Source organism: Drosophila navojoa, chromosome 5 (assembly GCF_054131105.1).
Source record: "Drosophila navojoa isolate 15081-1374.11 chromosome 5, UAZ_NAV_1.0, whole genome shotgun sequence".
NCBI classification, from domain to species: domain Eukaryota; kingdom Metazoa; phylum Arthropoda; class Insecta; order Diptera; family Drosophilidae; genus Drosophila; species Drosophila navojoa.
In genome coordinates this window covers 17178871-17206743 of record NC_142893.1, presented here as the reverse complement: position 1 = coordinate 17206743, position 27873 = coordinate 17178871, and the positions used below count along the sequence as shown (strand labels likewise).

The following is a 27873-nucleotide window of genomic DNA, read 5'->3' as shown; positions in this document are numbered from 1 at the left end:
GACAACGGCTCGGCGCAAGCGCCATGGCTGCTGCGCGAGAGTCGTGTGCCTCTGCTAAACGAAGCACGAAAACGAAGCAGCTGTACTAAAACATAAAACGAAGCTGCAGTCGTTTTAACGCTTTTAGATTAACTGAGAGCAACTGAGAGAGCAACTGGAGAAGTTATTTGAATACAATAATGAAAAATATGAAAATGAATAATTGCAATTAATGAAAATAATGACGGAATAAATATATAAAATATTTAATTTAATCTAAATTGTATGCATATAAATGTAAATGCCAGCACATTCAGTTGCAACATCTTTTGGCTCTCGTGGCTGGCTTAGCAATGACCCAAACCGACATTCGACTCGTATAAGTTCGTGTTTGAGTTCGATCGGCCTCTTGAAACGCTGTTTGAGTTCGCTTCAGACGTCTGTGAGCGGCGCTTCAAGTTGGACCTTGTGGGCAGGCGGCATTCGTGTCTGCGTTTAGTCTTCAGCGGTCTGCGCGTTGTTTATGTACGTCGTCGCGTCTGTCAAGTCTCTGTCAAGCGTGTGTCAAGCGTGCGTCTTACGACGATCAAAACAAAACAAAGTCGAGAAAACGAGAGTGGCTAAAAAAGAAAAATCAACTAAAAGTTGCTGCCAAATATTTGCCTAAACGAATTTTAAACAACAATTCATATTAACTAACCTCTCTGAGTGTGTGTGTGTGTGCTGCTGTGTCTGTGTATGTGTTTGTGTATTTGTGTAAAATGCATGGCTCAAATGCATGGCCAAGCCTAGCGGAGGCAGCGGCTTGCAATTAAACATCCGAAAAGATACAAAAGTATCTGCGACTGTAAACAGCCAACAGGCAATCCGTAATAAATCTATTTACAAATCGAAATACACACACATATTTGCATATATGTATATGTATATGTGCAACACATCAAACGGCAACAAGATGCAGTTTTGGATAACTTTGACATTTGCATTGCTGGCGGGTAAGTTATTAAGCGTCATGTGCGCCAAAAAATGTATCTCACAGTTGCAGACGCTACGTTGACCGCACCAAAAAGTTCATGACATTTGGCTTACAAAATAATAAAAAAAAAAAAGCAAAAATAGTGAAATATGTATATAAAAACAACAACAAATAGAAGATGAGCCACAGACGCAGTCTACGTCGAGGCAGCGTTTATCTTGCCATATGAATTGTGCGACTCCGCTGACTCTGCAGCTAACTCCTTTTGTCTGCTGTCTGTCCATCCGTCTCTCTGTCTGTTGTCTACGTCGGCTGCTGCTGCTGGTTTTTCTTGTGTTTGCTGTTGACATTTAAACACTTGTTTTTTGCCCGCTGCGGTTTCTACTACACAATGCGAATACGTATAAAAATTGCTGCTGCTGTTGTTGTTGCTGCTGTTTTTTTGGCCAAGTGTTGCGCCAACACACGGGGCACTTGCCACCGTGCCTCACCGTGCAGCAGCGCCGCCGCAGCCAGTCAGCCTCTGGCTCTCGCTTTAAATGCAAAAGTTTTTCGTATAAATTTTTTCTCAGTTATTTTGCTGTGCCTCAACTTCTCCTGCTTCTGCTGCTGCTTCTTCTTCCTCTGATTTTTTTTTTTTTTTTGCTACTGCTGCTGTTTATTTGATTTATGCGACATAATTCGAGGCGAACTTTGTGGCACACATAATTTAATTTTTGCCATCACAGCTCGTTGTTGTTGTTGTTGTTGCAGTCCGTTTCTGTTTTTAATTATTTCCAATTTTGCAAATTTGCATTTTGCATAGTTTTGTTGTTGTTGTTGTTTTTCTTCTTCTTTGTATTGTAAAGTTTTTGGCGCCTTTTGTTACCATAGTTTGTTCGGCTGCTAATTGAAACGAGCATTAAAATTCTGTTTGCATAAAAAATGTAAAAGATTTAACAACTCCAACACAGAGAGAGAAAGAGAGAGAGAGAGTGTGAGAGATAGAGAATTTGTCTCTGTTCTGCTTTTGATTCAATGCTAATGAATGTGTCGATGGCGATGAAAATGTTTGAAAATCGAATTAAGAATTTTAGTTTTGGTCCATCACAGATTTCGTCGTCGACCTTTAATCATTTTTACAGCACATGACGAATTTATTAGTGAGCATTGAAAATCTTTAATTAACACGAAGCTAATTGCAAACGAAAAGAGAGTGGAGCGTGCATTTGCATTTATGAGCTGAGGCGGCGCAAAGACAAAAGAATTTCTTAAATATAGAAATAGATTTATAACAGGGGAATAACGGTCCGCATTACTATATAATCATTAGCGATGAACTGCTCCAACTCTTATAAACCTGTTGAAATGTTTCTGGGGTAAAATATCACTGATAAGTTTTTTGTTTTTACGTATATTTTGACGGGCTAATAATTAGCACTATTTTTAATGAGTCCAGTCATAAAAACGACAATATATAAAGAAAAAAAATTATATATAAATATGAATAGAGAATAGTCAATCAAACTATACAAATACAAAAAAAAAAAAAAATAAATAAATAAATAAAACAATATACAAATACAAATAAATAGACATTTTTTAATAAATAATAGTGAAAAATATTTAAAAAAAAAAATATAAGAATATTAACGTATTACTAAAAAGTTTAAAAATTCATAAAATAACATAAAAATAAATAATAAAGCTACAATATAAAAATATAAAAAAAAATCATAAAAATAAAAAATAATATAAAAATATACAAAAATAAATGAATGTATATTTTAAAAATAATGATAAAAAGTAAAATATATAAAAATTGCAAAATAAAGCTGTAAAAATATTTATATTACTTATTTAAAAAAATTGTAAATCATAAAATAAAAAGAAAAAAAAAGATAAATGAAAAATTATAAAGCATATATAAATAAAAAATTATAAAGATCTAAACAAATAAATTAATGTATCTGGTATAAAAAAAAAAAATAAATAAAAATATACAAAAATATAATATGGAAAAATAGCTGTAATAAAACTGACATAAATGTTTTTTATCAATTTTATTTCTATATTGATCAAATTTAAATGCACAATTTAATATAGTTTCAATATGCCTTTAAAATATTTACTAAACATGCATTTTCATTAGTTATAAATGAAATAAACTTACAAATTTAAGCAATAATCAAATCAAACACAAATATTTAAGAAATATAAAATATCTCAAGTACTTAAAATATTCAAGCCTAAAATCAGTGAGGCAAAATAATCTGCAATAAATTCTCTTGAGCTCGTCAAGTTTCCTTGCCATTTCACAATTTAATTGTATATTATTACAAAATGACTTCTTTAATAAGAGAAGGAAAAAGCCAAGAAGAGGAGGGAAAAAATCGCTTAAAAGTAATTTAAAAATTGACAAAGATTGTGCAGCAATCGATTTTCGTGCATGTTTATTATGCGTAATTTATGTAGTTAAAAGTAAATTGCTTAAATATTTTGTGGCACATCGTTCCAAAGGGAGCAACAGCAGCAGCAGCAGCAGTTGCAGTTGGCATCATTATGATGGCAGCTTCAGATCCAGTTGGTTTTTTGGTTGGCGCACGCCCAGGGACATGGACACGGTTGGAGCTGGGCAGCCGAGCAGCTGAGCCGGCGAACTGGTGAGCAGCTGCCTCGGCATGTGGTCGAGCTCGTGGTCGCAGCTCCATTTGCACGCGCTCAAAATTAATACCAGTCAAGCTGCAAAAAACACAAACAACATGAAATAAACGTAGAGAAACAGCCAGCCAGGCCGGCGGGGCAGTTAACAAGAAATACACCTGCCCGAGAGCCCGCAATGGCACTCACTCACACACACACACACACACACACATACAGTTTTGAGGCAGTCAAATTTTCAACATGTGTAGCAAGCGGCCAAACCTAAAACCTACAAAAGGCGGCACAAAAATTATGATTACATTTTTTTTCCTTCATTCGTTTTTGGTGTGCGTTTTGTTGTTCGCTTTTTAGCACAACTAGAAAAATTGAGGATGTGGTTAAGCTCTGAAAAGAGAGTGCGAGAGTGAGGGAGAGCGAGAGGGAGAGAGGTTGTAATACAAGACAGAGGGAGGAATATAAAAAAGTGTAGAATGCTCAAATCTCTTTTGCCTACAAACTCGTAAATGCTGATGGCCCAAAACCAGGCAATACGGGCTATGTAAACCTGTGAATATGTAGGTTTATAGACATACACACACATATATATGTATATCTCAGTGTGTGTGTCTTGACTATATAATCCCAGCGCTTTAGCCAAGCAAATTGAATTAAAGCTTAAACCTCGGCAAACGGACGGCTTTCGGCTTATAGCCGGACTTAGCACCGATTTGGCTTAGAGTCGTGCCTCAAAACGTGCTAAACTTTTGACGCACTTGTCTGAAACATGCCACCGTCACGCCCTGCCTTCCCTCGGCCCACCTCTGGCCAGCTGGCAAGTGTGTGGGTTAATACGCAACCACTGCGCCGTGCATTGAACCTCGCTCTAAGCTCGACGGCTAATCGCCGGGCAGCGGCAACACCAGCAGCTGGCTAAGAGAACTACTTACCAAGTACTCGTCCAGCTAGCCACTTGCTCTGATTAAAAAGAACTGCTGCAAATTATGTTGAACAGGTTGTGGGCAGCCGTTGGACAAGGGAGGAGAGCCTGCTTAGCCGGCCCACATACAAGTATTAAAAAAATTGCTTAAAAGGGGGGCAGACTGACCGCAATAGCCAGAGCAAATGTTGCTCTGCCCCATTTGGCCCAAAAAAAAAAATGTAAATGATATTTTTGCGTAATATCTCGAAGCTGCGTTGAGAGAGTCTGAGTTTGGTTTTTGTTTTTAATTATGTTGAGGCATTTAAAATTATGAAATCGCCAAGTTCTTTATAGATTTTTAGCTCTAGATAAACAGTTTGTTAAATAAATTATAGCAACAATTCAATTTAGGCAATTATGCAATTTTTTATTATTTAATTTTAGAGACATTTTTTTATTACTTCAAATATTTATTATTATTATTTTTTTTATTTATATCCGAAACTTCCTACGTAATCAGGGTATAATGGTTTTGCTATTTAAATTTTTTTATGAGTTAAATATTTTTCCTATGATTTTTTAATTTATTTAATTTTTGTAGAATTCGATGTGTTTAAAGGCATGATGAAATAATTTTTCATAATTTAAATTTGAGCTATTTTATATAAAGATTAATATGAAAAATGTATTTTTTTTATATTTAATATATTTTTTTTTAAATATTTATTATAGTTTGACCAAAGATATGAATAAAAAAAAAAAAAAAAAAAAAACAATAAACAAAATATAGAAAATATAAAAAATGAATTGTTGATCAATTTTAATAACAATGATCAATAACTGTCCAATAACTGTCCAATTAATGTTGACCGGAAAGCAAAAGCATTTAAAAAAAAATATATATATTTTTTTATTTTATTTTTTATATTATTATTTTAAAAAATCTATATTTATTTTTTATTTTATTTTTTATATTATTATTTTAAAAAATATATATTTATTTTTTATTTTATTACCCCTTAAATTAAAAAATTAATTAAAAACCCTCTTATAAACTCTCGTAACTCTGACCTTTTATCTTCTACAAATACGTACCCTGGCTACTTTTCCATTTGGGTTTCAGCTTTGTGCCCGATATTGCCAAGTACTTTTATCTAAGCCAGAATATCTACGGCTGTGAGGAGCTCCTGCGAAGCAGACGGAGTTCCGTGTGCTAGTTGTGGGCAAAAGCCATCTGTAGATTATTCAGTTGGCATCCTTTCACATTCATGTTGTGCTATTTGCCAGCTCATGCTGGGGACGACTGACGACTACAAGTTTCCCAGCGAATTCCAGTGCCTGGTTCCATGCTGAGGCATTTACCTAATAGACCTACCAATGTGTGCAACTCTGTTGAGGGTACCATCCATCCGTGCTGCGCCCCCATCTCTCTCTTCCTCTCTCTCTCCCTGTCTCCCTCTCCCTTGCATGTTGGATAATTACAACCCCTGTCTTACCTTCTACATCTATGTGTGTAGTACCTCTACTGTTTTTTTTCTCATTTCGTTGTTGTTTACCATTTGTACGACTCACTCCCGGCTTTGACTTTGACTACCCGATGGATAGCATCCCAGTCAGCCAGCAGCTTGGAGACCCGCACAAAATGCTGGTCATTTGTTTTTATGTAAATAAAATGCGCTTCCAAGTTGTTTCTGTAACTCTTATTGTTGTTGTTGTTGCAGTTGTTGTTGTTGCTGTTGTTAGCTTATGCATATTTGCTTGTACTCAACGAGTCGCTCAGTCTGACACTCTTTTTTGTACAATATATATAAAATTTATATGTGTTCATTGTCGTTGCTGTTGTTGTTTGTATGTTTTGCAAACATTTTGCGCCGCCTTTGGTTGGGGCCTGGTCAAAAGCGCACAACAGTTTCCTTTTTACCCCTGTTACTAGTTGGTGTTGTTGTTGCTATGTTTTTTGCAAATTCACTTCCGCCACAGACTTTTGCCAGCCAAATATATAAAGAAAATGAAAAAATTAACACGAAAAGAGAGAGAAAGAAAAAAATACACATACACACATACACACATAATAATAATAACAACAACAAGCAGCAGAAAATTGCTTTGCAACTTTTGCAGCGTCTTTTGCTGCTGTTTTTTCTTGTTGCTGTTGTTGCTGTTGTTGTTGCTCTCTTCTTTGGCTAACATTTGCTTTGTGCAATAAAAATAAATAACAGTTTATGAAAATTTGCCAAAATATCAACAGCAACATCAACAGCAGCAGCAGCAACAACAACAACAAAGTGAAGTGACTTTTCCTGTTTTTGGCGGCGACGACTTTGGGAACGCGTTCCGCTTTGGCTTTTCATTCTATTGTGAAAAAGGGTTTTCGTCGCTGCCCATTTAAAAGGCGTTGACAGCAATGAGTCGAGTGAAGCGAGGCGGTGGGGCATGGAGGGGCGTGTGGAGTACATCTACTGCTCTCTGCCCTTGGCAACAGCCACCCGCCCATTAAACACCCCTTCAAAGCAAATTTGTGCTAACGAGTTGTCGTCGCTCGTTTCGACTGCAAAAATTGTTAAAAAAAAAAAAATCGCAAAAAAAAAGAATACCAAAAAACAACAGAAAATAAAGAAAAGCTGAACTGGAGCTACAAATAGGCTCAAGCCCATCATCGTGAACCGATGCTGCCAATGTGTGGTTGTTGTTGTTGTTGCTGTTGTTGTTGGCCGACGTGCTCCACCTCCTTAGCCGTTGTCTCTGTGCTAAATTGAACCAATTTTTTTCGTGTGTGTGTGTGTGTGTGTGTGGGTCTTTTATATCACTTTTTTTCTCAGCTTGTTTTTGTCTTATTCTGCACATGTGTGTGTGTGTTTTTTTTTAACTGCTCTACGCTTTCATTTTGTTTGTCTTTTTACAAACTCTCTCTCACACACACACACATACACGTTTGCATATTTGTGCTTTATGTGCGCCTAGCACTGCGCTTATTTTGCACCACTTTGCGCGTCAAGTGGGTGAAAACCCACCGTGCAGCGTGCAGTGTGCAGCGTCCACGAATGCGCTTTGAAATTGTCGAGCTGTCTATGTCTCTATTCATGCGTGCCGTTGCCTACACAGCCACCCAGCCACGCCTCACAGCGCCTATTTTCAATGCACCAAATACAAGCACACACAAACACACACATGCATGCATATATGTACATGTATTTGCTTACATATGTTGAGCATTAGAGATGGGCACGTTCGTCTCATCGATATTTGTTAATACGCGACCTTATTTCGTTGACTTTTTTCACACGCTAACAAAATGCCAGCAGAGGCATCAATGAAAACAACGAAAACAATGGGCCATTGACATGATTTTCGTTATACCATTTTATTTTACGCAAATTTGGAATTTTTATAAATCGACTATATTAGATTTTATTATGTGCACACACATACATCTGTACATCTATATATGTGTGCATAAAATAAAAATAAATACAATAAAATAATAAATAAAATAAAATAATAAATAAAATAAAATAATAAATAAAATAAAATAATAAATAAAATAAAATAATAATAAATAATAAATAATAAAATATATATACACATATATAACATAAAATATATATTTATATATATATTTTTTTATGTAAATTTATTTTTATTATTAATAATATATTAAAATTGCTTGCAATCTCATGGGAAGAATTTTTTACATATTAATTTTTATTATATTAATTATATGTATAAGACAATATTTTTAATTCTTATAAAATATATTTTATTTTTATTTTTTTATATTAAATGCAAATATTTTTAAAACCAACCACAAATTGCCTGACATATTTTGTAATATATAAATTATTTAAAAATATATAAAACTTAATTTTTTCGTATTAATAAATAATAATAAATAATAATTATATATTATACTAATAATTAATAATAAATATTAACTAATTATTATTCACATATTTACATGCCTTAAGCATTTCTATATTCCGCTCACATATCGAATTCTATTTTGCAATTAGTTCCATCTCAAGCAGAAAGTTTGCTGCGTTTGTTTGTTGTTTGAGCGTGTTTGCAATTGCAGATTTACAGCCAATGCGCCTAGATATGCACTGAAAGTGGGCGGTGCTGGTGCGCGAGGCGTGGCCGTGAGAGTGCCAGTGAGTGTGGGAGTGGGAGTGGGCGTGCGTGTGGTGTCAGTGGCACGGCACCTACCACGACACTGGGTAGCTGTCGACGACTCCTACATATGCTCGACGTCTCCATCTCCATCTCCAGCCCCGTCTTCGTCTCCGTCTCCGTCTCCATCTGCATCTCCATCTCCATTTCCATCATCGTCGGCAGCTGTCTGTCGTCAGCTGAAGCTGAAGTTGAGGCTGTGGCAACTGCGGTGGCAACTGGCGGCTGTTGGCTGCCACTGCCACTTGGTAGCTGCTCCGCTGCTCGCTCACACTCGGGGTGGCAGTTGGCGGCTGGCTGCCATTGCATTTTCGGTCATTATTCAACGTCGTTGCAATTTGGCGTTGCTGCTGCTGCTGCTGCTGCTGCTGCTGTGGCAGCTCCAATGATGCATAATTTGTAGCGTTATATAAATGCAAGCTCTGTTGATATTTTTTATGCTAATTGCATGCAAGTAAAACTTAATACACCAAACACACACACACAGAGGGACCGAGACATACGGCTATGGCTGTAATTATGTGAGCCGGCGAAAAAAGAAAGTTGACAGTTAGGTGGCGTCAACGGCAGCCGCAGCCAGAGCAAACAAGTTGCAACAGTTGCAGTTGCTGTTGCTGCTTATGACGGGCCGCTCGTAAAGAGCATATATGGCTATATATATAAATATACATATACACATGTGTACAGTTAGGTGTTTGCATCTGATATATGCAATTATGCATGATGTTCAGATCGATTCGATAAAGCAGCAGCAACACCAACAATGAGAGAGAGAGAGAGAGGGAGTGAGAGAGAGAGAGCTCACACAGACAATAAAAAGCACGAAATAATGAAAATTTCTGCAAAAATATTGGGTTAAATATATGTAAGGTGTGAATGCTTTAGCGGCTTATAACGGATATAGCCACGTCAACTGCAACTGCAACAGCAACAGCAACTGCAACAGCAACAGCAACTGTAATTAAAGGCGTGGCCCTGCCTGCTGATGTTTGTGCCACAATTTATGGCCTTAATACACACTCGAGAGCATAAATAGCATTAATCTCAAACAAATAGAGCTTAAGTTCATTACCGTCAGCTTGTCAATGCGAGTTTCCATTCGATTTCCACATCATAATGCCGAGCAGCCGCCGATCAGTGGAGACAACAGCCAAAGCAAAAATTAGTTAGTGCAGATAATTTGAGATAACTGCAGGCTGTAGGCAGGCTAGTTAACTAACCCCACCTGCAGCCACTCCCTGCCAAGCAGATGGTCAATATGCAGCTGGACATTCGCATATTTAATTTGTTTACTATGCGCAATATTTGAATTTCAATTTAAGCTAATGTGGTATAGTAGTTCCTTTTTCTTTTCCCTTTTTTTTGCAACTTGAAAGGGCTAAGCGCAGCAGAGAACTAGAAATAATTGGTAAGACAACGCCGTTGGCCAATTAATTAAGTTTAGTGCGCACGATGAGGCAGCTTGTTGGCATATGCTGCCATAAAAGCTGCCATAAAAAACGCTTTACGTACCAAATTACAAGTCAAACGCTAGCGGAAGCAGCCGTTAAAAGGCACTTAGTAGCGCTTTAGAAGCACCCCAAGCACACACGCACACACACAGAGATGCTGCTGCTGTGTATACTTTAAGCCAAAACATAAAAATTCATTAGAGGCGCTTTCAATAAATTTTCAAGCTGCATTAATACGCCTGATGCGCACTCGAATATGCGCTATCAATGGCCATTAATCTCGTCGGGGGAGGGGGGCGGCGCAAGGATCTAGCGACAAAAGTTGACGAGCTGCGCTTGTTGTTGGCTGAATTCGTTACGCTAACACGATTTGGCCAGACGTCTTTGGCTCATGCCCGCGCGCCCTTTGCCAGCCAAATTGGCTATGCAAAATAGAGAAAAATCTTTGTAGTCCAATTGCCAAGCTTCCAGTTGACTGCTCGATTGAGCTGTGTATGTGTGTGTGTGTGTTTGTGTGTGTGTTGTTCAAGTGCTGCCAATTAACAAGGCAGCCCTGGCTGCAGCAGTGCGAATCGATATTTACTCAATTAATTTATTACTTCCGCCAGCAGCAGGGACAGCGACAGCGACAGCAGCAGCAGCAGCAGCAGCAGCGATTTTTCATTCATAAAAAAAAGTCAGCTCAACTCACAAAAGTTGGCCAACAAAAGCTGATGAAGCGTCGTCAGCGTCGTCAGCGTCAGCGTCAGCGTCGCTGTCAGCGCCTAAGCGTCGTGCGAGCTTTCAAGTCATTCGCTGCCACAGGAAGCAATCATCGTGCTACAAGTCATATTAACTTACGTTCGCTGCACAAAAACAAAAAGAAAAAAAAAAAAAAACATATATATATATATATATAGTATGTTGAAAGAAAAACAAAATAAAAACCTGAACAGAGAACAGAGAGCGGCCCAGAGCCCAGACCATGCTACGCAGAATCACAGCAAAAGCAAAAAACAGAAGCTGAAGCGAGCCAGCTGGGCCGGTTCCAGCTACACACAGATCGACGCTTAAACTGGAGCGTAGTTGCTGGGAGCTGGGAGCTGGGAGCGGGAACTCTGCCTGGATGGTCAGCATATGTTGTCCGACAAGTTTGCGCATGCGAAAGTTGAGCTCGGAGTGCATGAAACTATCAATGAAGGAGGCCTCTTGTGAGTTGAACTGGTGCTTCCCAGGCCAGCTAAACGCGAGCAGGTGCAGCTCACACAAACACACGCACGCACACTCACACACACTGTAGCACATTTCATAATGATGGATGGCTATGAGTTGTTTGTGTGCGCGACGCGCCTAAGCCGGTTTTTGGACAGCGGCAGCAGTTGTCAGTATCTGTTTCCCCTCTGCTGCCTCAATTAAACTGCCAGAAACGTGGTCGAAAACCCACAAAAGTGTACGGTAACTGTGTCCCAAAAAGAACAACAACAGCAACAACAGCAACAACAACAACGGCAGCAACAAAACACGAAAATTAAAATAAGCAACAAAAAATTGAATTAATAACAAGACGCGACACTGTGAAAATTGTTTAAAGCTGTTTCGTTTATTCAATTTGCCTTGGCAATTTCCAAGAACAGCAAGAGGCAAGAGCTAACAAGCCTCAATTGCTATTGGAAATTGTATTACAAATAAATGTGTATTCACATTATATAGTGTGGGAAAGGGCTACCACATACTCACTCGAGTTATGAATCTAAAATTAGCTAAAGAAATGGTTTTTCATTTGAATTTTCTTTGGGAAAAGAATCAATTGGCATCGGCAGAGAATAATAAATGAAATTATTTGGGGCATTATGAATAAAGTTATGATGGGAGGATCTTGGTTCTTTTTTTTTTTTTTAGTATTTTTCATATACCTTTATATATTTTTCTGGCTAAATTATAATAAATTGTATAAGTCTGTGTGCTTTTATAGTATTTTTGGTGTTCTACATCATATTCTATATAGTACCTTGTCGTGAATAATTTTATTTAGTAGACATTATAATATATACAATATAAACACATATAAATACATGTATTTAGTTCTCATAAGTCGCTCTTTGACTCTACATTAAAATTGTTTAAGCCGCCTTTAATTTTTGATTTGTCATCCAAGAATAATATTAGATATATTTCTTTAGTAATTCTTGAGGTCTTATATCTACCAAGTATGTGGTGTATATAAACAATTTAGTAATGCTTATTGTCGACTGATAAATTAAAGTTAAGGATAGATCCTAACTTTCGCTCATCGTTGATTTCGCCTCTTCCTGCTTCGAGTCTCTGGCAGTCGAAGTAAAACACAGATGGCCTCAGGTATTAATATCAAAGTGCTCTGAATCAGTTCATTTCAGAGCCTGATAAGAGTGTACTTGAATATGCTCTCTCTCCCTCTCTCTCTCTCTCTCTCTCCCTCTGTCTCTCTCTCTCTCTCTCTCTGACAAACACACGATTAACTCCAATGCAAACGCCTCACTTATTGCTCACTCAAATGGCTTAACAAGGCGCTTGACATATAGCTATTACAATATTGCTGTTAGTAAACCAAATCATCCAGCCTCTCGCAACAGAAACCTCTGCTGTTTTTGATTAATTTCGTTTTGATTAGATATTCTGCATGTAAGAAATAACAATTTAAATAAACAAAGCTAAACAAAAACTTACAAAAAAAGAAAAACCAAGACGAAGACAAGACTTCAGCAATCAGTCAGTTGTCTAGGGTTTATCTCTTAGGCAGAGCTTTGATCTAACGCCAATCAATTAGTTAGTCAATCTGCTTGTTGCTATACCTTTAGTTGGCATTTACATAATTAATAACTGACTGCTCCTACGCATCATGACTAAAAATATATATGTTTTAAGCTTAGCAGCTGCTTAGCATTAGCAACATGAAGATTAACAACAACAACAACAGCAACAACAGCAACAACTTTTGTGAGCTCTTGGCTCTTGTGTTTTGACCGCGTGTTAATTTTGACAAATGAACAATTTGGTTGCTGGGCATGTGGAGCATTATTCCCACCCGGCTTGTCTATAATTTACAAATTCGGACTAAACAGCAACGACGCCGGCGACGGCGACGGCGACGGCTTTGCTTAATTATGGCTCCCATCGTTGGCTGGCCTTTGTCTTGGCTCTTGTCTGTTGTCTCTTGTCCGTTGTCCGTTGTCCGCTGTCCGTTGTCGGTTGTTGTCTCTTGTTGTTGGCCTCAAAGTAATCAGATTGTAGCCATTAATCTGACCAGTGTGGCCGTGTTTCGTATCTTTTGGCTTTTCGGTGTCGCTTGATTATCTAACTTTTGGCTAGGGGCCCGCAGACAGTTGTTATGCTCGAGCAGTTTTTCAAACGCCTTCAGATAACTTGAATTTCAGGCCCGACGCGCTTGACTGGCTTTTCAGTTCTTAGGCTCGAGCACTGCAGTGCAAAATGAAATGTCTATATACATATATATAGAGCCTTCAAATTCAAATTCAACTGGAATGAAATGAAATCTGTTGAGCATCGCCCGCACGTCTCTATATGCATTGTATAAATCTTACTGCTTAATGAACACATCCTTGAAAACATAAATAGGTAATACGAACATTTTGGTCCGCAATCAGACGGCCATTAAACTTTTTCAAAAATAAAACCCAGCTGAGCTGGCTTCCACACGAAAGCTGCGAACAAACAATCCCACAGTTAAAAAAGTTTAAATCTGCATACATAAATAATATGAAACAAAAAGGCAAACACAATACTCGAAAATAAACTAAAAAAACAACAACAAGAACGACAACAACAACAAATGAAACAACATTTCAACAGGCCCGCAAAACCCATTCATGGATGGATGCGACGTGAGTGTGCGGGTACAAGGCAATAAAAATAAAACAAAATAAAAATCAAATGGAATTGCATACATAACATTTACATATACTTATTTATAGTTGACTTAATGAGCAAAATAAAAAAATACAACAAAAATATGCATATTGTTTTTACGAGTGGAAGGATGGCAAGAAGAAGAAGAAAAAAACTGCATTCGCATAAAGTATTTCCGAGCTCTATAAATTTAAATGTATCGCTTTAACTAATATTAATTTAGCAATTTTTTATGAACGTTAAAAAATTGCTTAATTTGCGACTATTAGCCGAAGCAGAGCTCAAAATGGTTTAATCACCGAAATTTATTTGAAAAAGGCGATAAAGGGAAACGAATCGAAATGGCTTTGAATCAATGTGAATTTATGTTTCTCATATTTTGATAAATTTTATTCAAAATTTTCGCTGATTTTATGCACATTTTTTATCTGTTGCTGTTTCCTGTAGTTTATTAAAAAAAAAATGTGGCTTGAAATTTATTTTGTGTGTTGCGATTATTTATGACGTCTGAGAGACGTGGCCTCATTCATAATTTACGACTGGCTTGAAGTGTATTAACTACATGAGTTGATTTAAATGGCTTCTAAATCTAATTTGTAATTAATATCTAAGTTGGAATGTTGAAGTTTCTAACATTTCTAACCCAGTTGCGGGCCAAACTCATTTTCAAGTCTGAGTCGCACACTTAAAGTTCAGCACGTCAATAAAAACAGCAAAAATATGTAGTTTGACCTTTTGGCTAGACAGACAAACAGACGAACAGACGGACAGACCGACAAGTGGCTTGGCAAGTCAAGAGGTGCAGCAAGGGGCAAAGAGAATAAGAGAAAAACATAATACGGAGCCAGCGGGCCAATTGGGCCCAGACATTATAATTATGCAGCTGCCACATACAGCAGTCAGTAACGGCAAACGGCAACTGCAACAGCAACTGCAACAGTCAAGTGTGGCATGCAATGGCTCCGACTCCGGCTCCGGCTTCGGCTTCGTGTCTTGGCATTTGGCAAACGACAAGTGCAGCCGTCGATTGCTGTCGATCCGTCGATCCGCCAATTCGCGCAGCGCATTAAACTAAGCCGGGCAAAAGCAAAAACGTCAAAGCCAGGTGCGTGCTCTGGGTGCCCAAGACAAAGGCCGAGAAGGAGAAGGGGCAAGGGGCGAGTGTGAGACTGAGCCCGAGACCAGTTCGCTGAATATACATACAGAGAGACCTAAAGCTAGAGCTGCGCATTGGCTGGCTTCGAATTGAAAACTCAGTTTAATATGCGCCACAACTCAAAGCCTCGACGCTTCGCTGTTTCGGTGTTTCGGTAGGGGGATTGTCCGTCCGTCCCACGCTGCTGTCTGAGCCGAGCCGAGTCGAGCCATTCATATGGCGTTTGCCATTCATAAACCCGTATTTGAGGCACGTAGGCCGCGGCGACGGCTCAGTTAGTTAGTGGCACTCGAACTGGTTTTTCTAAGCCATGGCTAGCACTAAATGTGGATTTTGACTTCTTTACGAGCATATGAGCAAACGTATTGCTCCGCCATCGGCCAGCTAGATTTCTTATTCAAATGCCCTATGGGCCAACTCGACTGTGGGTTGTGTCAATGGACCAGCTGCTTCTATGTGTGTTTGCCGCTGGCCGCTGGCCGCTGTGTGGGCGTGTGGGCTTAGCTTAAAGACCGGTAGTTGGTGCCGTTAAGGCCTGAAAATAACGCGTTAAAAGCGACTCACACTCTCACTCTCCTCCACTCCCACTCTCCCTCTCTCGCTCTGCTTAACATAAAAAGTACAGCGAAACAAATATTCGAACTCCAAAAAAACAAACAAAAAATTAATTTGCCTGCCACAGAATATAACAAAAAATAAGAACAACAAGAAGTCCCACAAACTTTGTCCATTTGCAGGCAAACACCCAGCGAAGTTTTACGAGCGCACTAAATAATATTTTGTTGCATATTTTAAGGCGCTCCCAGTTCGTCCTCATTGCCAAATTCAAACTTTGTCCTATATATACATATATATATATATAATTCATTTTCATAGACTGCCGACTCAGTGTCTGCTTCTTCTTGAAGTTTGTGTCTGCTTCTTCTTCTGTTCTTGCCTAGGTGTTGTCCATGATTTTTATGCTTGCCCAAAAATTTATGACTAATAAAATTTGTCAATTTCTCGTTTTCGTCTTCTTTTCATTTTAAACAAAATTACATATTTTTCCCCTCGCCTCTCGCTGTGTGTGTGTGTGTGTGTGGGTGTTAAAAATCTTTTAACCCACGCAACGGTGACAACAATAACAAAATTGACAACCGGACGAACGCATAAGCCAACGAATGTTTTGCTGAGTGGCTTACGGTCATAAAATCATCAACTCTATTACAGTTCTCTGTTATTTTATTTTCAAAAAAAAAAAAAAGAGAAAAACGAAAAAATATATATATATTTATAAATATCTACAACAGCAATAACGCCAACAAGCAAATCTGTTTGTATTTTTGTCATTTTCTTTTCTCGACTCTTCCGCATGCTGTTAAATTCGGGCTTAGACTCAGATCATATCCATAGTATTTTTAGATTTTATTCATAAAAATATGTATATGCACATCGATTTGAGAGCTCCATTTTGGTTTATTTATGTTTTGGCGAATGTGTGCGCTTAGCTAAATATTTTTGCATTTAAATTGTTGAAGATGAAAAGAATGCCAGACTTAATTTAACTAATTGCCTAGCCCGCATAGGCTAGCCACAAAATACTTTCAGTTTTCAAAATATTTTTTGCTCTTGTTGTAGTTGGTGCTGCGGTCAAACTCAGAACAAACGCAAAAAATTTATGTATAAAACAGAAAGTATTTGCTTGCATATTTAAATACAAAAATAAATTCAGAAAAAAAAAAGAAAAAACAAAAAAATAGTTGACAGCCGCAGAGTTCAAAAGGGGCAATAATTTTTATTAATTAATTAAAGATGAAAGCGTCGGTTAGCATTGAATGGAGCAGCAACTGAAGCTGGGTGCACATCGTCTTTGTTCCAGTTCTGCCCGCACCCATCTCCTCTCTCACTTCTCTTCTCTACCGTCGCCCGTCGCCCGTCGCCCGTTCGTGTTCATCTAAAATGCTCATGAAGCAGAAAATAATTAATGTTAATGCTATGGCTGGCTGGGTTACTTGGCACTGGCCCTCTTGGCTCTGGGCCCTCTACCCTCTGGCCAGCCAATGGTCTGTCCCCGAGAATGGCGCTCTAATTTGTTCAGACCGCAAAGTTCATAGCAAATTAGTTGATTAGTTTAACGTCGCTGCCAAAGAGCCTGTCCGTTTTTGACAGCCAGCTGGATGGGTGTGTGAGTGGTGGGTGTGTGTGTGTGTGTGTATGTAGAATCATTTGATATGGCTGGTCACATTTGTTCAGCTGCAAATTTTATAATTCAATCAGTGCACAGGGCACACAACATAACACAACACAGCACAGAGACATAAAGACAGAGACAGACTTGGTAATGCGGCAATTTGTGTGAAATTTAACAAGGCTTACTCTGTGTGAGAGTGCGAGAGAGACAGCGAGAGAGAGTGAGTGACTCAGAGAGTGGGCTGTGCGAATCGCGCGAGTCAAATGCGTTTTATTGTGAATTTATTAAGCGTGCCCAAGGCGAACATTAAACGGACGGAGCGCTGCAGACAGACGGACAGCCAGACAGCAGGGCCACACAGCCATAATGATAGCCAAGAGCTGCTGCTGCTGCTGCTGCTGCTGTGACAATAAAGGAGGAATATTGAAATCGACGGCAAGTGAATATGAAAGATGAAGTCGAGATAAAGGATGCTGGCAATTTCGTTATTTTTGTTATTGAAAATATGAAAACAAGCTCAAAGCGAATCAATAGACGACAATGAAAGTGTTTATATATGCATATGACAATAAATATTGAATAACGAGGACATCGAGTTCCCTTTGACAATGCTCTGCAATTGATTTAATGCTCAGACATTACGTAATCTGATGCGGGAAATTGTTTTCCTCTTGCGCATCCATTAACTGCGACGAGCCTCAGTTTCAAGCCCAATTAGCCTATAGATTAGAACCGGTCTGATCTATTTAAGTCGAAAGTATTTGCCATTTGCGACACGTATCCGAAGAGCATAAAAAATGAGTTTTCATATTTCTAAAGAGGCGACGACGTTGATATTCGATACGAGCTGGCCGAAGCATGCAAAACTAGTTTAACTTGAACGCTCAAGTTTCCTTTGCGAAGATTGATAGACGAACGCTATGCGGGCTCGAAATTTACAATTCCAAAGACTTTTATTTTTGCTTAAAGACCACATTTAAAATTTAACATTAAGCTGTGCCAGATTCCTTTGAATTAGCCGTGGCTGTAGTTAAATTGCTTGCTCGCCCAAAATCTCCTCAGATTTTCCACCTTGTGCATGTCCTGATGCGCAGCTCGACGGATAAATGATCCAGCAATCCTGTTGGCCAAAGCGGCTCAGCATCGAGTGCACACGATTTACTTAGCTGGTTTTCATATATGGTTTATAAGCCTTTCCACTTATCCAGGCGGGGCGAGGAGGGCTGCTCCTGCTGCCCCTGCTGCTGCTACTGCTGGCGTGTGGTGAGCTCTAAGCCACATGTTGAAAATAATTGTCATGGCTACCCAGAAATCCTCTGCGCGGCGCCGTTTAAAACAATTCCAAACACTTTGTGGGCGCTTAACATAGCTGACAACAAATTTGACACCAAAGCCGCTTTAATCAATATAATAAAAGACATTTGTTAAATTAACAAAGCGCGTAGCGCCGCCACCACCAACAGCAACACAACCACAACAACAACATGGATAAACAAAAACGAAAAAATACATGAAAAAAAAATCAGAAGAAATTTTAATTAAATTTATAACGCAAAGCCGCAAAGAGCGCCTAGAAGCTCTATGGGAAAGATTTATGTGACCGTTAATTTTGTCAAAGTCATTCGTATGGCTTGTTGTAGTTGCTGTTGTTGTTGTTGCTGCTGCTGCTGTTGGCTGTGTGCACGCTAAGTGTCCTGACGCTAAAAGGAGTGCGAGAAAAAACCTCACCGGATTTCCTGTGATATGCCACAATATTTTCCATTAACGCACTGAAGTTGCAGGCAAACAGAGCAAACCGAAAACAGAAACAGCGGCAAAACTGGAAACTGGTCTTGATAAGACAGCAGCAACAGCAACAACAGCAACAGCAGCAGCATCAGTTTGAATAAAAAGAAGAGGAGAGAAAAATAAAAACAACAGACGGCGAGAAAAAAACGAGAAAAAGCATTGAGCAAAATGTGCGTTGGCAGCGCAGCAGCAGAGCAGCAGCAGCGCAGCAGTTTCCCGGGCCAGGTTCAGGTTTAGGTCCAGGCCACTTCAGCATGGATTGTCTGTGAACAAGCACACACACGCACACACAAACACTGTATAGGCTCGTAGTGAGGCTGACTGCCTCCTGCCTGCCTGCTGTGCGACAGTCGCTGGCTTTATATGAGTTAATGACTTGTAGATAGTTTAACTTACACAGCAGAGAAAGAGACAGAGAGAGAGAGAGAGAGAGAGAGAGAGAGACAGTGAGGAGGAGTGAGAGCGAGAGAGCTGCAGATTGGCGCCCCAACAGGGGAGTGTGTGCCTCACTAAAGGGGTTGCGTTGACCATTAGTGCGACATCCGGCGTTGCGCATCGCTTGCCAGTGCCCGCACGTAAATGTCGGCCATGCTCAAAACTATTAGCAGCTTTGCGTTTGGGCCAGCACTCGCACTGGCTATCGCTATGGCTATCGCACTCACACTTGCACTCGCCGTCGCACTTACTTAGCTTGTGGCCAAGTTTGAGTCGAAGGCACAGGATCGACATCAGCAACATCATCAACAACATCAGCATCGAGTGGCATGGAACGGTTTTTGTGGTTAAGCTGTTAGTTTAGTTTGCGTACAATTTGTGGGCTCAGTTGACAATTACAGACCCTTGGAAGACAATTTAGTAGAGCACAAGAGGGAGAGTGAAAGAGGGAGAGTGAGAGAGGGAGAGCTGAGTGCTACCGACTCCTTGCGCCCTGGCCACTGGCCAACAGCCAACGGCCTAAAGGCATGAATGAAATGCTAAACCGGTTTACTTTAGCCGCCTTCTGTTACGTCTTTTCATTTACTTTGCACTTTACTTCACTTTATAGCCAGTGTTTTTTGTTTTCTATACCCAGCACCCATTGAAATCGGGAAGTAAGGGTATATCTATTATGTGGAAGTGTATGAAGCAGGCGTGGTGGAGTCTGTAGAGTAGATTTGCTTAATCAGTGTGAGCTGAATAGATCTAACCCTGTCCGTCTGTCTGTTTGTATATACCCATCGATCTCAGCGACTGTAAGAGATAGATAAATTCCAATTTATAGCTCATTTAAGGAACTAAAAAATTCGATAATTATTACAGTTTGAATGTTATCGATTGAATATATTAGAAATATTCAGTAAATATATTGTGGATATATATTTTAAGCTATTTCAATATGTTTTCTACACAACTTTGACATTTGTTGTATTTGTTACATGGTATCTCTCAGTCGCGCAGCCCCGCCAGAATTTGCTGGCATGTTGTTTTTTCAGTTTGTGTGTGCTGGCCTGGCCTGCCAGTGCTTCCTACTGTCACACTTCAAGGATTTCTTTGTTGGCCATCCTGCCCTGCATATGTGTGACAATTACCCATTGCTTATTGTCTTCCCCCTGTAGTGAGTGAGAGTGAGAGAGAGGTGTATATATGTATGTATACATGCTTGGCCTGAGCAGTGGGGGGTGACTTCGTAATGACACTAAATGAGTTGTAGCCAACCGGAGACGGGGCCTGGGCTTGGCCTCTGTTTTTCTCGACATTTTCGTTGTCGTCGTCGACGCAAAACCTGTCAAGTTGTGCAGTTTTTTCTTTCTGCTGCTGCTGTTGTTGTTGTTGTTGTTGGTTAATTGCTGCAGGAAATGTTCTGGCTGTGCAGTTTGGTCAACTGTCTCTTGGTCTTTGGTCTTAATTGCATGAACTTTGGGCCAAGTTAATGCAGCCCTATGCAAATTGAAGCGCGCCAAGAAAAACAAAAAGCCAAAAAAAAAAAGAAAAAAAAGCGAGTGACTAACTTGCAGCTGCGGGTGGTCGTTTCCGTTGATGGTGACCGAATTATATTCAATGGATAGCTCTATCTAAATGCAGACACACATATATGTATGTATGTACGACATATGTGTCTATATATTTTTGTCTCTATATGTAAATGCGTTCTTCTCTATCTGTATATGTGTTTTGTGGTTCATTTCGTGCTCAAGTCCAACGGAAATCGAGCTCGTTTCAAGACCGTGCAGCCTCGCTGGCTTCTTGTGTACGACAAATAATCAATTAATCCATTGATGAAGTCCACGACAGCGACGTTTATTTGTTGAGCCATTTGTAGGCACGCCTCACGCAGTGTTTGAATGTTGGCTGGCCTTAGCTGCTTCCAGGCTCGCACAGTGGCACAAAAACTATGCAATCAATTAAACATGGTTTTCTTATAGCAACAAAAAATTGTTGCTGTTGTTGTTATTAAACGAGTTTAATTTAGCTTTGGCTTGTCTGGCAGCTGAAACCAATTGAACTTGTTTTGATTGGCAGCCAAGTTAAAAATGAGCCAACAATTATAATAAATGATAATTGATTGCAATCGCCAAGTTCTGATTTGAAAAATGAAGTGATTTAAAAATAAAATACAAACAAAATTTAAAACCAGTTTGAATTTGCATATTGCCAGTTGACTAAAGCTTGGCCTGATTGGCAATCAAACATTTCCATTTGGGTCTCTCTTTGTCTGTCTGTCTGTCTGTCTGTCTGTCGTTTCATTGTTCTCTTGTCTCTTGATTGATGAATGTAATGAACTTCAGCTTTTTGCCCGAGTTTTCGCACTTAATTTCCCTTGATTTCAGCTCTCTGGCATTTTGCCCACAGTTTTCTTTGACCCAGTGACACTGTGCGTGCTTTTATGTGTATTACCTATGTAGATTGCTCTAATGCTGATTAGGTCGACGACAACACACACACACACAAATCGAGTCACATACTCGAGCACATATACACGGCTAAGTAGTCGGTTCAATTTGGTATCGAACGTGGCCTGCTCTTTTCTTTAAGACATTTTAATGCTAATGAGCCGCAAGCTGTAGACCCACTTCGTTTCGTTTCGGTGTGGGTTGATATAGCGACACACAGACTGGCAGCGGGCAGACCCGCTGATGAAGACAGAAGGCAGACGGAAGACAGCCGGCGAGCCGGACGGACTTGTCCATGTCTCAATGACAGACTCAAAGTGCCCTGACACACACGCACACCCACACACATGTTAGTCATACACGTGTGTGTGTGCGAAACAAATAAAATAAGAAGAAGAAAAAAACAGCACAACACAAAATAAAAGTTGTTCCAAATTAGTGAGATGTGACTGGGCTGCCTCGTCGGGTCTTATGCTTAAGTAATGTGTATTTTATGTGTGGGCTGCGAGAAGTAGGTAACTGTAACTGTAGCACCCACTGTGACGGTGACTGCGACTGCGACTGGGTCGGGTGACAGGTCGATTGGTCGCTTGGTCGATTGCCAGCTGCCAATTGAACTAGGTACCCGCTACCCGCTACCCCTTGCCCGTTGCCCGTTACCAACTACGTGCGCAATTGTCGAACGTGCCGATTAACAATATGCGAATTTGTTTTCCCATCCCATCCTCTCTGCAGCTGGCCTGGGCGGCACTGCCTCGGCTGATGCGCCGCAAGCAGCGGCGCCTGCTGTGCAAAGGTTCCGAGTTACCCCCCACGATATGCAGATACTGGAGGGCACCGATACGCTGATGCGCTGCGAGGTGGAGTCGCGCGCCGGCAAGGTTCAATGGACAAAGGACGGCTTCGCGTTGGGCTTCTCGGCCGTCATTCCGGGCTTTCCGCGCTACTCGGTGCTGGTGGACAAGGCACACGGCACCTACAACTTGCAGATTAAGAATGCGACGCTCGAGGACGACGCCGAGTACCAGTGCCAGGTGGGACCGGCAGCTGGCAATCCGGCCATACGCGCCAACGCCAAGCTGAGCATCGTGGCAGCGCCCAGCAGCATTTCCATCGATGGCTATGCACGCAACGCCAAAGTGGAGGTCATCGAACGGCAGAACCTAACGCTGCAGTGCATCACCGAGAACGCCAATCCGGCGGCGGAGATTGTCTGGTATCAGGGCGAGACGCCGTTGACATTGGGTAAGCCCTGCATCAATGCAAACTCCCTCGTCCCAGTCTAACTTGCCTAACCGCCCGCAGAGCCCATTGTCTCAGTGAACCAAACATCAGCGAAGCGTTTCCGCACCAGCTCCACATTGCATCTGCAGCCACGCGCCCAGGACGACTACAAGGAATACTCGTGCGAGGCGCGCCACAAGGCGTTGCCCCCGGATGTGCCCATGCGCGCTCAGGTCCAGCTCTCAGTGCTATGTAAGTCCTCTGCTTCCCATTCGCCAGCAATAAGAGATTATTCCCAAAACCCCTCAAACACAATCAGATCCACCCGGACCGCCATTCTTTGAGGGCTACAGCCAAGGCGAGACCTTGCGCCGTGGCCAGGAGCTGCAAATAGCGTGCCGCAGTCGCGGCGGCAATCCGCCGGCTCAGTTGGTCTGGTATCGCAACGGCGAGGTCATCAATTCGCCTCAGCGCACCTCGGGTCGTCTCTCGGAGAACGTCTACAAGTTTACGGCGAATGCCTCAGACAATGGCGCCAATCTGGTCTGCGAAGCCAAGAATCTGCTATCCAACACGCCACTGCGTGCCGAGCTCAATCTAACTGTTCTATGTGAGTCTCTCTGAGTCATTTAAGAAGCTTTTCAGTTGCCTATAAGCCAAAGCGTGTTCCCATACAGACGCACCGAAGGATGTCTTCCTGAGCGGCGCCACCCAGGCCAAGGTCGGCGATGCAGTGCAGCTGAGCTGTGTGACAGCCCCCTCGAACCCGCCGGCGCGTATCAGCTGGTCCATGAACGGCCGCCCCCTGACCAACAGCACCTTCAAGACGACGAGCAGTGCTGACGGCGGCTGGGTGAGCAGCTCCAACATCACCCTGAACATCGATTCTCAGAGTCGCACCTTCATCGCTGTTTGCCATGCGCTCAATGCGGAGCTCTCCCAGAATGTTGTGGGCTCCCACACCGTGAATGTTTTGTGTGAGTGTGATGAGAGTGGTAGACGCAGCCCTGGAGCAGTTCTCTTTAGCTATTTGCCTTTACCCCCTTTAGATCCGCCCTCGCCTCCACTGCTCACCGGCTACAATGACGGCGATATTCTCATCTCCGGCTCGATCCTGAAACTGCAGTGCAGCTCCGCTGGCGGCAACCCACCCCCGACTCTGCAGTGGTACAAGAACGACAAGCGTCTGAATGCTGCCTCCAAGGTGACCGACAACAAAATCAGCTCGGAGCTGTCGCTGCTGGTGAACGCCTCCGACAACAATGCCATCTACAAGTGTGAGGTGCAGAATGCAGCCATCGAGATCCCGTTATTCGCCACTAAGACTCTCGGCGTGCATTGTAAGTAGCGATTGCGTTCAGCCCTTAGGCCAAATTTCTCAGACATTGCGAATTTCCATTGGCCCTCTAGTTCCGCCGGAGACGGTCAAAATTAGCGTATCGCCCAAGAACCTGGTGCCCGGCATCCGGGCCAAGCTGATCTGCGACTCTAGCTCCAGTAATCCGCCGGCCAAAATCAGCTGGTGGAAGGACGGCATACCTGTGGAGGGCCTCAACCTGGCCAACAGGCCGGGCCTCTGGGGCGGCTCCGTGTCCACCCTAGAGATGCACGTGAACATCACCCAGGACCTCGATGGCTCCATCTACACCTGCCAGAGCCACAACGAAGTGCTGCAGCGCAGCGTGCACGAGACCATCAGCCTGGACATACTCTGTAAGTGGCCCCAGCTCCCATCCCACTGATATTTCTCCTCTGACCAGCTCATTCCCAATCCGCGCAGTTCCGCCCAAGTTCGATGTCGCTCAGGTAACCAGCTTTGTGGGTGTCGAGGGCTCGCCGCTGCAAGTCGAGCTGCACGCGAGCGGCAATCCAATGTCGATTAGCTATACCTGGACCAAGGACGGTCTGCCAATTAGCAGCAATCCGTTGAGCGGCCAGCGCTTGGTATCCGATGGACCCCGACTCAATATAAGTCGCCTCAGCCGCAACGATGCGGGCGTCTATGTGTGCGAGGCCCTCAACACACAAGGCACAGCGCTGCTGGAGATTCAAGTGATTGTGGAATGTAAGTACTCCGTAGTCGGGTTGCCCACTTTTGCTGATTTCGCTTGTCCATTAGATGCACCCGTTATTACCTCTGTCACCGAGGGTCAGAGCTTTGCGCCTGGCGAACAGGCTGTGCTGGCCTGCCAGGTGCAAGCCCGCCCCTTGGAGGCCGCCCATGTGCGTTGGTCCCGACCCGGCTACGACTTCGCCACTCGCACCTCATCCAGCTTCGAGAACAACACCGCGCTGCTGCACATCGATAATGTTCAGCGCGGCGATATTGGCAATTTCACCTGCACTGTGGACAATCAGCGAGGACCCCCGGCCTCCCACAACGTGGTGCTTGTTGTGCAGAGTAAGTGGCCAGAGCTCCGTTTGTGCCCCAAGGAAAGCTGCTAATCATTGATTTATTGCTTCGCGTTTTGATTGATTGCAGCCTCGCCGGAGATTGATCACGCGCCGGCGTACACGCGCTTTGCGGCCCGCCTGGGCGTACGGGCTCAGCTCATTTGCCGTGCCTTGGCCTCGCCCCAGCCCAGTTTCATTTGGCGTCGCCATGGCAAGGACCTGAAGATGCAGCGACGCAACAAGTTCACCACCGTCGAGCGTCAGGTGGATCCGCTGCACTTTGAGTCCGCCTTGCTGGTGGAGAGCACCTCGGCGGATGACTATGGGCAGTACGAGTGCGTCGTTCGCAACGCGATGGGTCAGGCCAGCACCACGCTGGAGTTCAGCAAGCCCACGCGCCCGGACACGCCCCTCCAGCTGCGGGTGGGCAACGTGAGCGATACGAGCGTGGAGCTGATATGGACACCGGGCTTCGATGGCGGCATGCAGGTCTACTATCGCGTGCGCGTCAAGCAGCACGGCGAGGACAAGTACAAGTATGTGGACGCCAAGGTGGGACAACAGAACATCACGCTGGAGAGCCTCAGGGCCGGCGGCACGTACTACTTCTCCGTGATGGCGCACAATGAAGCCGGCGGCAGCAAGTTCTTGCCCGACATCAAGCTCATCCTGAGCAAGGGCTCGCAGCCCCACTCGGCGGAGTACACCGAAAAGGACGAGCTGCCCAATGTCATGATCATTGGCATCACCTCGGCGGCCATGGTGCTGTTGGTGCTGAATGCGGCGCTGGTGGCCTGGTTCGTGATACGCCGCCAGAACAAGTCGCAGGGCGAAACGGAGCCCAGCAACGACGATGCCTACTCGAAGGATGATAATCAGTCGGTCTACAAGGTAAATGGGCATCAGTTTATAGCGAACATTGAACTGCAGACTGATTGGCCTTATCCTAACCAGCTGCCCATCACTGCATTGCAGGCGGATGTACAGAAGAAGGCGGCCGCATCGACATATCTGGTGGAGAACGTCGACATCATACAGTCGACCGCGTATCCGCCCAAATATCAGGAGAGCTCCATGTGCACGCCCCCCTACCCGCTGTGCAATCCGGACTTCACGCGCACCCTGCCCAACCCGAAGCGGCACAGTCAACGCAACAGCGCCACCGGCTTGATCGAGGGCATGCCCATGCGCGCCAAGGACGACCATATGCTGATCTCCAATGGCCTGTACATACCCTCGCCCTCGCCCGCCTCCTCGCTGGTCATCAAGGGCAGCTACATATCATCGCCGTCGCCAGCGCCGCCAGCCGATGGATCCTACTTTAACATGAGCGACAAGTACATGTCCTATCCGCCAGTGGTAAGTCATTGAAAATCTTATATTTTTATGAATAGGGACAGAGATTAAATTAGTTTTTATTTGGTAGAAGTGTAAAGTAGTTTGAATTATTTATTATATTTTAATTAAGTTTTATATTTGTATTACTATTTTATTTAGGTATTTATTTTATTCTGAATTTAATTCTCATTTAATTTATTTCTTTAATTATTTGATTTAATTGATTTTTATTATTTTTTTTTTATTTTTTTTATTAATTAAATTAAATAATAAATTATATATTTTGTTTATTATTTCATTTATTACTTATTTTATAATTTATTTATTTATTTTATTTTTTATTTTTCAAATTATAATTTAATAAAAATAAATTCTATATATTTTTTCTATTTTTTTGGGTATTTATTTTATTTTTAATTTAATTCTCATTTGATTTATAATATTTTATATTATTTTTGAATTCTGTTTTTATTTCATTTTTAATTTTATTTATTTTTATTTTTAATTTTATTCTATTTATTTTTCTGTATTTTTATTTATTTTTTATAATTTGTTAATTTAATTTTCATTTTGATTTCTTCGTTTATTTAATCTAATAAAAAAGTTACTTATTCTAATATTTAATCTATCCATCTCTTATTACCCATATCGATTACTCATCATTGTTATGCCTGCTGATAGTTAATGCTAATTAAAATGTATATGATAGCAATCCATTCACACTTTGAAGGGCTGCCCTACTTTAAGCATTGTTATTGATAATGGCTTATTAAATTTAATGCCCACTCTCGTTCGCCCCTTTCCCTCTTTTCTATTATTTCATCGACAGACCTACTAAGCCGCATGACGAAAGCCAACAACAATAACAACAACAACAAACACCGGCCAAGCCCAGCTGGACTGATTGACATCACGCATCACAACAATACGACCGACC

General features: G+C 41.8%; 1 protein-coding gene across 2 annotated transcripts; it reads left to right on the top strand.

Moving 5' to 3' along the window:
- The first annotated feature begins 460 nt into the window (after positions 1–460).
- Positions 461–27873, top strand: hbs (hibris). Of its 2 annotated transcripts, none has more exons than XM_030388276.2 (12): positions 461–974; positions 22716–23225; positions 23286–23456; positions 23524–23814; positions 23882–24181; positions 24254–24544; positions 24615–24917; positions 24985–25269; positions 25324–25605; positions 25687–26489; positions 26574–26957; positions 27766–27873. In XM_030388276.2, exons 1-12 carry the CDS (start codon positions 758–760, stop codon positions 27772–27774), a joined length of 3846 nt encoding a protein of 1281 aa, XP_030244136.2. In that variant the 5' UTR covers positions 461–757; the 3' UTR covers positions 27775–27873. The 2 variants fall into 2 exon arrangements, with proteins under 2 accessions (XP_030244136.2, XP_030244135.2); XM_030388275.2 differs by having other exon boundaries at positions 26553–26957.